This window comes from Schistocerca nitens, chromosome 1, assembly GCF_023898315.1.
Source record: "Schistocerca nitens isolate TAMUIC-IGC-003100 chromosome 1, iqSchNite1.1, whole genome shotgun sequence".
In the NCBI taxonomy this organism is placed as follows: domain Eukaryota; kingdom Metazoa; phylum Arthropoda; class Insecta; order Orthoptera; family Acrididae; genus Schistocerca; species Schistocerca nitens.
In genome coordinates, this window is record NC_064614.1 from 709,504,834 (window position 1) to 709,520,571 (window position 15,738).

At 41.1% G+C, this 15,738-nt stretch overlaps 1 protein-coding gene across 1 annotated transcript in view; it reads left to right on the forward strand.

Moving 5' to 3' along the window:
- Positions 1-15,738, forward strand: part of LOC126259850 (high-affinity choline transporter 1) — a 357,917-nt gene that overhangs the window by 333,793 nt on the left and 8,386 nt on the right. The window contains exon 12 of the mRNA XM_049956909.1: positions 2,336-2,570. Within this exon, the coding sequence (XP_049812866.1) occupies positions 2,336-2,570 (235 nt within the window). The remainder of the gene's footprint in view (positions 1-2,335; positions 2,571-15,738) is intronic.

Below are 15,738 nucleotides of genomic sequence, written 5' to 3' on the forward strand. Positions count from 1 at the left end.
TAATCAAAATGGTTCAAATGGCTCTGAGCACAGCTGAGGTCATCAGTCCCCTAGAACTTAGAACTACTTGAACCTAACTAACCTAAGGACATCACACATAGCGATCGAGCGGTTCCAGACTGAAGCGCGTAGAACCGCTCGGCCACACCGGCCGGGCCGTTTATAATCTTTTAAAGCAAATACAATATCACACTCCACAGGTACCACAGTTCATAAAATGATTACAGACTAGGTATGGTACCGTTCTGTAATGCAAGTGATGGACGACGACGACGGTGAGAAACTACAACATAGACCAGAGGGGCAGGTCTCCAGCACTGTGTGTACAGGCGTACTATCTAAGAGGCCACGCCAGATGGTAACCGGTAAATTGTTTTCGATAACGGTAGAAGCTGAAGAAATGAATTTGTGCCACGGCCGGGACATGAAGCCAGGTCCCCTGTTTACTAGCAAGATGTGCTAGAAATTACACCACCGTAGCAGTACAGCTAACACAACTGCAATGGCCACCCTAGTCCAATGGCCTCCCAAACTTCAATTCACTACAACCCATTTTTCCCTTCTTAAATCGCCAGTATTGCCACAAGGTACATTATTGTCTCAGCAGAGCTGTACCAGTTCTTATGCCACGTGTTTGTTGCTCGTTTCTGGCAGCTTTGTTATTAAAAGAGTACCAACTGCTTTTCCCACTTTGACAAACTGCCTATTGGCTTCTGTCTCGGGTTCTTCGGCCTACGTTGATCTAATGATTTTACTGACGTTTCGCCAGCATGAGTGGCTGGCATTGTCAAAGTTTCACCTTCCATTGCCGGTGGCGAACTGGAGCCGAGCTAGCAGCCGCAGACCATATGCACCAGGCGCGCCAACGTCCGAGGGCTTCTCCTCGGTCATTTACGGTGTGGTTCTCCTCTTGCTACCTGTGACGGTCGTTCGCTGCAGTACTGGAAGCCAGGATCCGTTTACCTTAAGGCTTTCCTGTTTCTTGTTGAAACTGTTGGTGTGTTTTTGCATTTATACAGCTTCTCTGAACAAGCGCATGTGCTAATGCTTCTCCACAGCCAGAACTTCCGTGTCGGCGGATTTTATTACGTGGTCGGTCTCACTCAGTGCGTGCTCTGCCACAGCCGATTTCTCCACTTGCCCGAACCTGCACTGTCGCTTATGTTCTTTGATCCTGGTGTCGATTGATCGACCAGTCATTCCGACATTAACTTTTCCGCATGTGCATGGTGTACGGTATATTCCCGACATTGCAAGTGGCTTCCTTTTCTCCTTTGCCGATCTGAGACACTCTTTGATCTTCGTTGTCGGTTTGAAAATCGTCTTTACGCCATGTTTGCGCAATATACGGCCGATTCTGTCCGTCACTCTGGGAATATATGGCAGAAAGATCGTACTCGACATTTCTTTTTCTGAAAGGCAGAGGAAATACGCACAGTCAGGATACTGCGCCGAGCAAAACCACCAGCTTGCAAGAAGAGGTACAAGCCATTAAGAATCTCAACACCGACAAGAGTATATTGGTACTGCCTACAGATAAGAGGAATGCTACCGTCGTAATGAAGGCCGAAGATTGTGAGAAAAGATCCGAGACCTATTAGATCCGACAATGTACCGAAAACTAAGCGCCGTACTGGCTTCCAGTACTGCAGCGAACGACCGTCGCAGGTAGCAAGAGGAGAACCGCACCGGAAATGAGCGAGGAGAAGCCCTCGGACGTCGGCGCGCCATGTACATATAGCCTGCGGCTGCGAGCTCGGCTCCAGTTCACCACAGGCAATGGAGGGTGAAACTTTGACAATGCCAGCCATTCGTGCTGGCGAAACGTCAGTAAAATAATTAGACCAACGTCGGCCGAAGAACCCGAGACAGAAGCCAATAGGCAGTTTGTCAACAAGTGGCCACGAAACCTTAACAGTTTTGTTTTCCCATTTTCTATGATAAAGCAATATTTCGGAGCAGTGTTAATTTTACGAATTAAAATTACTTGCTCTTTAAAAGAGATTTGTTTAGAAACGAAAAATTGTAGCACTGCTGCTATTATTGCTAGTTGGAATCTCGGCTTTTTAACTAGGTTATTAGCAAAACATAAAAACACCTGTTATAACCGAGACCAAACATATACCAAAAAATACCGGTTATTCAGAACTAAAATGCCGGTATCGGTTTCAATCGGTCAGTTGTTTCCATCCGTACTGGGCGAGCCGAAACCGGCACCGTGCGCCACTTTATTTGCGATTTCGCTGCACACCTAAAACTGCAGCACTAAGGGTGACCGAAACGTTCTTGTCGGTTATTCGTTAAGTGAGAGAGTGCGTATGTTTGTATTCGGCAGGTGGATCTTCGAGTCGGGCCACCTGGCGCCCGGCTACGACGTGTTCCGCTGTGTGGTGAACATCCCGGAGGACGTCGAGCGTGTGGGCGAGCCGGCCGAGGGCGAGCAGCTGGCGGTGATGGCGGCGGGCCAGCTGGGCCGCGTCTACGGCGCCGCCACGCTCGTCGGCAAGGACGAGATGAACGGCCGCGTCAACCCGGCGCTCGAGCCCGACGACGACGTCTCGCCCGCCGAGGTGCGCCGCCGACCCTCCGCCGCGTGCTCCTTCTCGCTGGAGCTGCTCTTCCTGCACTACGACCTGCCCATCCCAGAGCCCGCCCCCGCCCCCGCCCCCGCACCTGTCCTCGAGCACGCCCCCGCACCCGCGACCGCACCGACATGCGCGCCCACAGCCACATCCGGCCCCACCCTGTCCCGGTACCTCAGCGTATGCTCGTCGGCCCTGCAGCAGGTGCTGCGCGCAGTCGTCGACTGCGTCTCCTCGCTACTCAGATACCTGTCGGCGCTCTTCTAGCCCACCCCACTCCTCGCGTTTGTTTCGCTACTACGTGTTCGTAGGATCGACAAGCTCTTACACAGGTTTACAGAGTATCGCTATTCATCGGAAGATCTTACGCACACTCGAACAACGTCAGTGTGTCCAGCATTGTTGATAAGTAGGGAGCAACGACGCACATAAGTAATAATAAAGACAATATAAAGCTGCTTCACAACGATTAAGTTCCTCCAGACTCTTTGCCTATCGTGACCCCCCCCCCCCCCCTCCCCGATAAAGGTTTGAAAACTGGCTTCCATATAAAATTTTTATGGGTAAAAGTACACTGCCGGGAAAAATTGTTAGTTAGGGGGTTGCATTCCCATGCCTCTTTCACTTGGTCGGTCAATACTGGAACGGTTAATGGTGGTTGTGAATAACACTGGACTTGTCGTCCAATGATGTCCCATACATGCTCGATTGGAGATAGATGTCGTGATCGAGCAGATCAAGGCAAAAGGTAGACACTACACAGACAATGTTTGCTTAAAACAGCAGTACATGGGCGAGCGTCATCCTGTTGGAAAACACTCTCTGCTTTACTGTTTAACAGTGGCAGCACAACAGGTCGAATCACCTGACTGACATTCAAATTTGCTGTCTGGGCGTGTGGGATAGCCAAGAGAGTGCTCCTCCCGCCATACGAAATCTCAACCCAGATCATAAATCCAGGTGTAAGTATAGTGTGTCTAGGCCGCAGACACGTTGGTTGCAGGTGCTCACCTGGTCTCCCACTAGTCACACACGGCCATCACTGGGGCCGAGGCAGAACACTTTCATCAGGAAACACAACAGACCTCTATTCTTCTCTCCAATGAGCCCTCGCTTAACACCAATGAAATGGCAAACACCGATGGTTTGGGGATCAATAGAATGCCCGCTACAGAGTTTCTCGATCGGAGCTGTCCTTGAGGCAACTGATGTGTGACAGGTAGGTGTTTCTCTGTGATACCAACTGCTGACCGAATTGCTGCAGGAGATACAGTACGATTGACCACAGCTATATGCAGAACACGACGGTCTACCCTCTCGGTAGTGCCTATTTGCCACCAGGAGTCTGGTATTCTCGCTATCGTTCTTCCCGTGTCACTGCTGTCCGCACTCATGTACTCTGGCTACTGCCCTGCCAAGTCTTTCGGCAATATCTCAGAAGGAACATTGAGTTTTTCGTGGCCTTATTACACTACTTAGTTCAAACTCAGTGAGTTGTTGATAATGGCATCTTCGTTGAATTAAAGAAATTCTTGACTAACATCAACTCACTACGTCCAATCTCAAAGGTAACTAATTCTCACGACTGCTACAGAACGTATTTGGAGCAAACGTGATTTGCATCCTGATAGACGGTATTAGCGTCGCTCTTTTGCGACTGGACAGAAATCTGAATAGACGTCATCTTTTGGATATCGAAACACGTCTACCAATTTTCATTTATGTCGCACAATTCCTTCTTGCTGCAGTTACTCTTTTTCGTCAATATACGCACCGTTTCGCTGCCGGTATCAGTCTCATTAAAATCCTTCTATCTGTGCTGCCGCATCATCTCATGAGATACTAAAAGTACTAAAATAACCAATATATTGGCCGAGTTTCTGCAGTTGAGTCAGTGCATAGAGACTACACCCTGAAGATGACCCCTGCAACTTGACATAAACATAAGTTATTTTAGTATTTTAGCATCTTACGTACAGGATGTTCATATGAACCATTTCGAAATGAAATTAAAAGTTCCTATGAGACGTAGGTATAAAGTAAAACTATTCAAAAATCTTTCATGTAGACATTTCCTATGTAGTTCAGGTTTTATCTGATCCGGTCAAAAATCGCAGTAGCAAGTCCGTGGCGAAGCCCCAAGCCGTTTCGCTTCAGTGCTTGCATAATTCAGACTTCGTATGCGTTCAAGCAAAGTCATTTATTCTGTAGTTTGTGAACTGTACTGTTGAGTGGCTGATGTTTAGCTCTCGTGATGCTCAGCGATCTGTCTTCGGAAGCTCTCTCTGAACCTCTCTACCATTTCTTCAGTTGTGCGTTTTCCGCCATAACCAGACTGACCGTCTATACTCCCATTGGCTAAGAATTCATCAACCCTGTTCATCTTAACTTCTGCTGGCTCCGTTTGAAATACACGTTGGAAATTTCTTTCCACAGCAATGGAAGATTTAGTTTTCGCACACCACACTACGGATTGGGTTCTCTGTTGAGGCGTAGCCATTTCTGGTAATTAATTAACTCCTGAAATAAAAGAGAAGGAATCGATTAGGCATTAATCGAAACAAAAAATTTTGAACTGCTATCTGTATCTCACAGTTTTGTTTTAATTCCATTTGGGAATCAGGAACGTTTCGTGTACACTCCATGTATCTCACACTGTGGTACAGCAGTACACCCAGATGGGTTTTAATTCAATTTTTACTGGTAGAATCATGATTCATGACCGAACAAGGCGTTTCATGAGGAATCATAATATGTTGGAGTAATGGACAATTCCGAAGCTCAACGACACCTTGATGCCATATGAGAGGTGTAGCCTACGTGCCACCACCGGTTTTCATCGTTAGCTTTCTCTCATAATCATACTGCTCAAACATGTCCACACATTATAAACACGCCCACTACATTCACCTACACTCAACGGATACACCTAACTCAACTCGTATACACCACATGGAAAGGGGCTATTGTGCCTGGGCGGAGATAAAAAGGAGAAAAATTGCAACAGAAACTAAATAAAAAGAAAGACTTCGTACAGCTGTGAAATGTCATAGAGATCTCCGAATGAGAACAAGACTAGTAAACGTCGGTTATCTGTGACGCTGCCTACTGTAATTATATGCTTATGCTATTACCCACATTGTACGAAAAATGGCCATTTGTTATAATGAGGAAGTTAAAAAGCAGTTAACAGTCACGGGTGACATTCATAACAAGCAGAGCTGGAGAAGACGAAGAAATGTCGTAATTATCATCAGTTTCATTTTCTGGAGTTGGAAACTTGGGAAACTATAAGAAACAGGCCTCTCGCGGACGACGAAACCCGTATATTCCTGATTGGATAAACGCTGAGAAATATGTTGTACGTAAGAAAACTTTTATTTCATAAAAATACGCGGCATACATTGAATGCATTGTGTATAATAATGAAATACTTAATACACCTTAAACAGTCACTGCTGGGAATGATATTCATTTCTTGACTATGACTTATGATTTTATAACTACGTATTCAAATAAACCGTCGAATTAGAGTGGCACTATGGTTTTTACATTTATCAAGATTTTAGAGACTCTCAAAAAAGTAGTTTCATAATTTTTGAATTTTTAACACCCACGTTATACGCAGAAATATATAATAAAATATTGCTTTATAATGATATAAGAGGATATAATTTCAGAATTCTTACTAACAGGAAAGAAATAGGCCTCATTCATCAACACAAAATATTTATCGTCAGAGGTTACACAAGAAATATATGAGAAAGTTGAAAATTTACATTAACATCTAAAGGGGATGAAAGTTTGTTATTTATTACAAAATGGAATGTGTTTGCTGATGATGTGATAACTAAATAATTTATGATAGGGGAAGGACTTGAAATGAGATGAAAGTTTGAAATTTTCCTACTATTTTTATACTATACAAACACGTAACTTATAAATCTCAAGAGATAATGACAAACTTCAAAACGAGAAGCAACGGAGAAAATGCTTTATGAAGGTCAAAGAAGCATAAAAAGATTGCAAATACATGCTAATGCATATACAGGGTGGCGCACGAAATGTGTTATCATTTTGTTTTTGAATATAAACTTTATTGTCAATACAATCTGAAAGGAACATATACTACAATGAAGAGCCGTCCATGGGGATTTGTTCTAACTCAGCACATGCTCAGTATGTCCACCATTTCGTTTCCTAATTTCCTTCAAACGAACACTGACGTTAGTGATTACCCTATGGCACATGTCTTCCGTAATTTCACTGCAAGCTTGAAGAATAAGTCTTCTGAGCTCCATTAAATCACGTGGACGTTTCGGGAAAAATTTTTCCTTTATGTACCCCCAAAGAAAAAAGTCACATGGATTGAGGTCTAGACTACTGGGGGGCCAATTTTGTCTGTTATTGAAGTGACCTGGAAACCTGAGTGAAATGATCCGCCTGTCGAAATGCTCGTGTAAAAACTCTAGTAGTCCAGACCTCAATCCATGTGACTTTTTTCTTTGGGGGTACATATAGGAAAAAACTTTCCCGAAACGTCCAAGTGAATTAATGGAGCTCAGAAGACTTATTCTTCAAGCTTGCAGTGAAATTACGGAAGACATGTACCGTAGGGTAATCACTAACTTCAGTGTTCGTTTGAAGGAAGTTAGGAAACGAAATGGTGGACATATTGAGCATGTGCTGAGTTAGAACAAATCTCCATGGACGGCTCTTCATTGTAGTATATGTTCCTTTCAGTTGTATTGACAATAAAGTTTATATTCAGAAACAAAATGGTAACATATTTCGTGCACCACCCTGTACAATTTAGGATAATACCCTAATCGTGATGAAACGCACTTCGACACACGAAGTGACAGACAAAGCAATCAGGATGTTTGTCAATCGCGAATTACGAAATAATGGGATAAATTCTAAATGTATAGAAATGCCTAAGGTAATAATATTTTACTAGATTTGATATAAGTGCCTTACCCTGAGTAAAATGTTTTGTGGTAGAGTATTTTCCTATTGTAGCATCCCACAGTGGCCTAACTGAGAGACCTGAACACACTCTTCACATCCTGCCAAATGAGAATTCCTGACCCACCTGAAGAATATAACGTGATATTGTTCTTCCTATTATCGATACGTTGACTACTGGAAGTAAAGAATATTTTCTTCTAATATGTGTTTCATTACTGGCTTCCTCCCTGTTGTCCCAAACAACGAATTATTTATACAATTTCAATCTCCTTCACCGTAAAGAGAATAAGCAACCGACGGCAAGTGCTGAAAAGATGAGTATATCGACTTGTGAGCACAATTCGTCCACTTCAGTTTCGCTAGCTTTAACTAAATTGATTGAAGCGCAGAAAATCTAATATTTGCGATCTAAAGTCACAAACTTGATCAAAGAGTGTTAGAAATCCTACATACGAACGGAAGGTCTTTCCTAGGGAAGATTTTGCAATGTTCTCCTATAACTATGTAAGGGCAAACACGAATCCGACCCATTATTCTGGTAAACTTCTCTCTTGCAGTGTGAAAATAAAGAAATAGCTAAAAAAATAAAGATTATATCTGAAGCATAATACTGTGAGACTGTGTCAGAAAGCGATAAGTTAAACTGCCATTTAATGTATAGAAACGATGAAGGGAGCTGTTTACGAGAAAGGTCACAGGGCGAAGAGTCTTGAGACTGGACATGTACACACCGTATGATAATTATCGGCGTAAACGCGTACAGTTGAAAGTACGCGATACCAGAAGGAAGTCGCAGTAAAGATAGCTCCACAAAAAGACTTTCTAAATGCGGAAGTAATTGTTGACACTTGCAAAGAGAAATACGTTATGTCCGTAACTAGTTAAACTGAACAGGTAAACGACAGTTCTTGAAAAGCTCTTGTCTTTACAGAACAAGAGAAAATTATGTAGCCAGCTAAATCTTCACCAGTAAAAGACATACTAAAGTAAATAATTTAAAAATGTGAGTATAAACGTTAATTACCAATAGATGTATGTTTGTAAATTAGTATAGTAGAACATAATATTAATTAAAGAAAATCATTTAAGAGTCTCCGGTACAGATGAAATACCAACACATTTCCACATGTTTAATAGAATTATGAACTGTTTATGCAATCTGAAATACGATTTTGCACGTTAGCAAGGCCAGTGATTGGAAATGTTCTGCTATCGAAAAATACAGTCAGATAAAGTACGAAATGAAGAGGTACAAGGAACAGATGAGAGAAAGGGAAATAGGCACTAGATGAAGAGAATGTGGAATGTGTGTAAGGAAATCTATAACTTCGAAACGTGTGGAATGTGTGAAAGGAAATCTATAACTTCGAAACGTACAGTAGATGGAGAAAGTGTAGTACCAAACTTATGATTAAAGTGCGTGAAACAGATTTCAAGGATGATGCAGAGGCAGAGATATAAATCAGAATAACAAAGGATTATTTTGCTTCCTCCAAAGTAGGAACAAGGAATAAGACGGTGCTACATAAGAAAATTTCAGTGGAAGTCGAAACAACGAAACTGTAAAATATTCAGCTTGACAATGAAAAATTTTCACTCTCCGGAAACAGGGCATTATTTCAGGAATGGTCGGCACAGGAGAAAATGATTGTTACTGTAATATTGCTTCAGAATTATAATGGACATATTTGTCTTTATAGCAACCATTTGCTTTCTCAAAGAATATTAATTTAAGCTAAGTACATTGTTATTAAATTATTACACGTGGAAGTATAATGAGAGTAAAATATTACTAGAAAAGTATCTCACGAGGAAAGTCAGATACCAGTGAAAACTCAATTTTCATCTACAGATTGGATAAACAACGTAAAAAATTGTTGGTAACTGCGTTTTATCAATGCTGCTAGGGAAATAGTGCAAGCCTGATCAAGCATTTCGCACTTGGAATATGTTTTATTACGGACCAGAGCTACACGAAAATCATCTACTTTACATGTACACGAAACAACGAGAAAAAATAACTAATTAGATATATTTACATGCTTATTTGCGTATGCATAGAGCATTTCATCCAACATTAGCGTCTGTAAGAACTGTATTAATTTTTCTGTGACAGGAAAGTGGTACAGTCAGACATTGTTCGATCCCAAAAGTCGTATCTGCTTGTGCTACCGATAATAAACTGAATATTATACTGTAAAAAATTAGCGTGGTCACTAAAAAAAGGACTATTGTACATTGCGCCAGAGTAATAGATCTATATGAGACAAGTTAAGTGATATCATTCTTTGGTATATGTGACATGAAATTATGGAGTAAAAACACTCTGAATATAGAGATTTTTATACTGTTGTTCCAGCTGTTGGAACAATACGTCACCTGGAAGTGTATTCCAGTTTTTAGTCTCGGCCGAGAACGGCGTAAACATCACGTAAGACTCGCCTTTTCGACCCGAATTACCGTAAAAAGTGAAAAAGTGACGCGCCATTCAACGGCCGTAACAACAGTAAAACAACTTCCGTATTGTGATGTTTAAAGCTTTCCCGGCTTACTGATTGTTCCTGATATCCGGCAGTTCTCCCGTGTTTTTATGGAACTTCCGTATTCAATATATTTTTACTCCGTAATTCTTTTCAGATATATCAAATAGTTATATGACTAAATCTCTCTCATACGGATCAGCTATTCTGGCACAAAAAACGCAGTACCATTATAAATGATAGAGATCCTTGTATTTTTTAAAAAAACCCATTTAAGTGATTTTTGGTAGCAAGGGAAGATAGGGCTTTTGTAATCAATCAATCTTGGCCGAATTATTACCTTATTGCATCAAAATTAGCATAGTGCTTGCAGATTCCAGTTAGATGAGACACTCCGTACATGGAAAATATTAAACACATCAACAGCGTGTTGCAAAGTGCATTGCACTGAAAGGGGGCAAATATCTTGATTGAAGAACACTATGTTACAGTTCTCAGTGTGTAATTCTGGCACAGATCAGCAGAAAAGTCTTCCGAGCATGAGATATGTTGTTACAAGATTAAGGTAGAAGTCTAGAGCAACACCAACACTGCCTATTGTACGAGATACTGACAGTATAGCGATTAATAACCCAGAGATATCACTGAGCTGTGGAAAAACATGAGGAAGAACCTACTTCAAATTTCAGTTGCTTCCATTCTCAGTTATATTTCATGTAGTTTAATTAAATCAATGTTGTCAGATATTTGAACAAGGGCACATAAATTTTCTTTTTCCGTCTTTCTCGTGTCGACTGATCCAGAGATTGAGGATGGTAACTAGGACATTTAACTACGCTTTGGATGTAGAGTGAAATTCAGTAAGCTGTCTCCACGTGACGAAACCACTTAGTCATTTACCGTAGATGTGTTCAGAGTGGTGAACAAGTTTAAAAATTTGCGTGTTTACAAGTTTATCGCTTCTGTATTAACAGAAATAAGTCTACAGCTGTCCATGAGCTCATCTAACGCATTCTTCATTCCCTTCCATGCGGCGCTGAATAACCACCTCTCGAACGTAGCTGCTGCGGGAAACAGTAGACTGACATTACATTAGAACTGGTTTTCACCGCTCAAGCTCTGTCGGACGCTCAACATCTTCTTGACAGGTTTATTCACGTACTTCAAATTACGGACTTATAGGGTATTTTCCCAACAGTCTCAGCATACTACAAAAATTTTTACAATTACAGATGGTTATGGTCAAGTTTCTACTTCCCTTCCAAAAATGCAACGGATAGATTTTCTTGTGCTGTTCTTTCCGAACAATTTTCCTAGGTGGAGGTGGATATTTAATGTTATCGTCTTCATCACTAATTTGCCACATTTTCGTACGTATTTTCAATAGTATACGTCGTTTCTCAGCTGGTTTATTAAAGTCTTTCTTTCACACAAATCTCTTCCCAAGGAACTGTTCCGTACTTTACGATTCACTTGAATAATAACTTCTAATTTCGGCAGTACGGAACTTGTCAAATACTTTTCTAAGTCATCAGAAAAAAACAGCCTAATATTCTGTTTATATGAAGCGCAAAAACCTTGAAAAATTGAACAACATTCCCAGAAGACCCGAGGAAAAAATTCTGGCTAGTTTCCCAAGAAATCGCCAACTCCACAAGGATCTAGTGGTTTACATGTACTTTCATGGACTTACAACCAAATCCTATCCCAAAAGGTTCCTTCGCTTTCACCGATGCAGTCAACCAGAAACTAATTGCAATTGTTTTCGCATAGAAAGGTCAGTCGATACGACAGTAAAAGAATACTACCAATTGAATATCGGGACAAATATTATCTGTACGACAAAAAAACCATAAATAGCAGAAAAGATAATATCTGGTTATACCGGACTGTGTTTTTTCTGTGCGAGTGAGAATGCGCACCATTTTTTGCTTGTATACCATCCCATTTTAAGATGTGGTTTAGCTGTAATAACATCTCCTCCGTTCATAAAAAAACGTAAGTTTTTTCAAACTTTCTTCTTTCTTATTATTTTATTGTTGTAGCTGCTTGCGTGGAATAGTTATCTTTTAAGAAAAGATTGATTTTCGGAGACCAATCAGTGTAATTTTCGACTTGCATGAATATTACTATTGGTAAATTTCAAAGTGTTTTAGTACGTGTTATGCAGAGTTTATCCTGGTGTAGTATAACGATACGTTGGCTTCATAGGATGAGAGTTCCACTTGCGGTGTTACGTTGTCTGTGAGTGATTAGTGGGTTTAATTTGCCGAAAATTAAGCTGGAGAAACCTGGACTTCGTATGCAACCTAGTTTACAACACGTGGAGCGATCGCTACCCAAACATAAGTTAACAACAGTCTTTAGTTACATCGTCAGCTTGTTTATCTGCTTGAGAAATGCAGCATAATATTAATTCGTGCATTTCTTACAGTGTGATCGGCGTCGGTCACTCATTTCAAAGGCATTTCTGCTCATAATCCAGTGGTCTTCTACTTTGGCAAAACACCGCCTTTCTGTTGCCTGTGTTGCTCTTATGATTTCGACTCGTGTTTTATTCATTTCAGGACGAGGAATAACACCTAGAAAACTTTTAGATTTTCAGGGTACTTTTATTAAAAAGATCTGTCTCATGATTTACGTGTTACTAACAAACGTAGCAAGCTTAACAGGGTCAATAACAATACAGAACCCATAACAGTGATCTTTCTGTTCGTAAGAAACGAATGAAAGTTGTGACCTCTGTCTTTTAGTTCGTTAGTCGTAGCATTACGGAACAACAGAAAACCTAGTTTCAGATAAAGGGGAAATCGAAATCACTTTCTCTGGTCAATAAATAAAACTGTAAACATAAAAGGCGACCGAGGGAAACGCTCGTTCCCTTCTCTGAATTTCTAGGTTAATGGTAGTTAAATCTGGCACCTGTACACAACAAAACACCGCCACAGTTAGATCAACAGCTTAGAAATACATTACATTTATTATTTGTGGGTTAGCTAATCATGTAAATTTGTAGAACAGTAAGGGATCTTGATATCTAAGTCAAGACGACGAGTAACAGATATTTATTAGCTCATAATGACTGACATAATTCAACAAACGCACAACTCAAAAGTTCTCTAAAAGCTCAAACGAAATTTTATAATAACGCTATCACTGCGGGGGGATAATAAGATTATTTGGAAGAATATGTGGAGGAAACAAAACAAGATCTCCTCATCTGGCCAGTCCGTGAATTCAAAGTTAAGGAGACAAAAGGATGCCACAAATTATAACCAGTCAAGCGACATAAGTTACGTGGAGCGAGCTACCGCAAGGGCGACACTTACATATCTCCAAACATTAGCTAGTGTGCACCGATCGGCACTACGGCCGCCGGGTGACGAATAGCCCAGAATCGTAATTCAGAACTTCCAACCCTTCACTGTAAAAATAGCTTGCCATGGAGAGGACCACTCAACGTTATTGCGAATGTGGCGAAAGAGAATATCGCTTATTTTATGAAAAAAAACTAAAAAACTAGGGAAACACAGCTGAAACTTCCCACTCTTTGTATACAAATCGCATATTAACAAATACGAGGTTGGGGGAGTATCTCATCGATTGGTCAGCCTCTTCGCACGAAGTACAACGGCGGAGGCGACTCATTCAATTGGGTAGACCAAAATTTTGGAGCGCAAGCAGGCAACATTCCCACACTGGTCGGGCACCGTCACTGTTTCCCATCCTTTGATGTACATACAAAAATGGCAAAAGTGTCATGCTCAATTGTTCTCTTGGCACGGCATTTTTTGCCCTCAGCGAGCACGAAACATGCCACAGCCCAACTTCTGTGACAACTGTCCAACTCCCCAAGCATGCTCCCCCTCTTAATGTGACTTACTGACTGTCTCCTGAAGACAAACATGAACTTGAAAATAGCTATATGCTTTTCATTGGAACTGCCTCTACATTAGCCTCTTGCGATTTACAGGAACGTCAGGTAACTCTACCCGTGGATAAGAGTTCTGTGTCTTAAATACGCTACCATTTCACCCTGCGTGAAAATCCTTCATCTTGAATGACCGAGGTTACTTCATGTGTTTTCTTTTAATTGTAGTTGTGTGACATGACTGCCGCGTATAGTGATATGACATTGCTTCATTTTCTGCCACTATTTCACGGTTATTTTTTTTGAATGAACTGGAAATGTATGCCTGAGAGGAATCGTTTGCGTTTTTCCAGTTGGGAAGTTGAACTCCCGGTGTGGTCTAAGATACCACACATGCCGTGCGACGACATCTCTTTGAACTAGTTGAAGGCCCTACAGTAGTGCGCGCCCAACAATACTGGATATAAGAATGGTACTTTATCGTCATTTCAAATGAGTCCCGGTTCTATTCCAGTAGTCTGATGGAAATATACATGTGTGGATGCTCCGAAGAAGAGGAACGTTGCCGGGTTGCATTCACCATCTTCATTCGAGTCCAGCAGCTTGCGTAATAGTATCGTGTGGCATTGCGTACAAAGCACAGTCATCTGTGGGTTAACGTTTTTGGGAGCGGCCTAGCTTCGAGGCCCGTAAGATTGTCTTTCAGAAAGACGAGAGCACATGTTGCCCGTTCTGTCATGACCCATGTCGATGCAAGGAGCATTCGACTGTCATTCAGGCTACCAACTTCTACAAATCTCTTAACCACTGAAAGTAGGTAGTTAGGGATTCATCTACATCCACGTCGACAAACATTTTCCGCAAGCTATGATACGATGCATGGCGGAGCGTACCTCTTACCACAACTACTCTTGTTTATAATATAATAAAAATATATATAATAAATGTTTAGATATATGGAAATAATGAGATCAATATTTCGGCGCTCGGACAAGAACAATAAGCTGTGCTATGCCTGAAAATAGGCTCATATTAGTTCATATTAGTTCTGCATCGACGAAATAGTCTTTCTCTTGCTGTAGATTTATGCTTACCAATTAATAATACTATGTCCGATCGTCGTATCCACCAACAAAATCTTGACCGTGTCCATAATTCCTTTTATATCCGGACCTTCGTATTAGCTCAGAAGTGCACAGGTGGGTTTCTTGAATTCTTCTATATTGCAGTACTACTTGGAATAATAACTCAATTTTTCACTAATGAAATACAAGTGTATTATTTCTTTTACACGCATAAAAAATACAGATATTTTTAATTATTCTCTTAACCGAAATTGGCTACGACTGATTACGCTCTAAAATTACGTGCATCTACCTTCGTTCATTAGCAGAGAGCGAGGCCTTCCTCTTACCAAGGAACAGGAAAAACATCTTACATTTTTTAACATTTGAAAATCAAAAATACATGACGGTAGGCACAGGCTCCACGCAGGGCTACCGTTTCACCTTTTCTTTTTGCCTTTAAAGAAAACGGGAACATAAAAGCAAGAAATGCAAAAGGTACATGTTTTACTCTAAATTGGAGGAAGGAAAAAAGACTTGTCTTTATGAGTCCACATGGTCTCTAATTTCTCTCACCATGTCTTGCGCAAAATGTACGTTGGCAGAGGCAGACAAGTTTTGTAGTCATCCGCAGATGAAGCATGGTAATTTACAATATTAGGCGCCAAGATTGCTTGATGTGAAACAGTGTATTTCGTGAACAGTTACGATAGTAACTTGCTGTCATCCTCAGATTCTCAAATCTATAAGGTATGGATAGAATGGCGTTA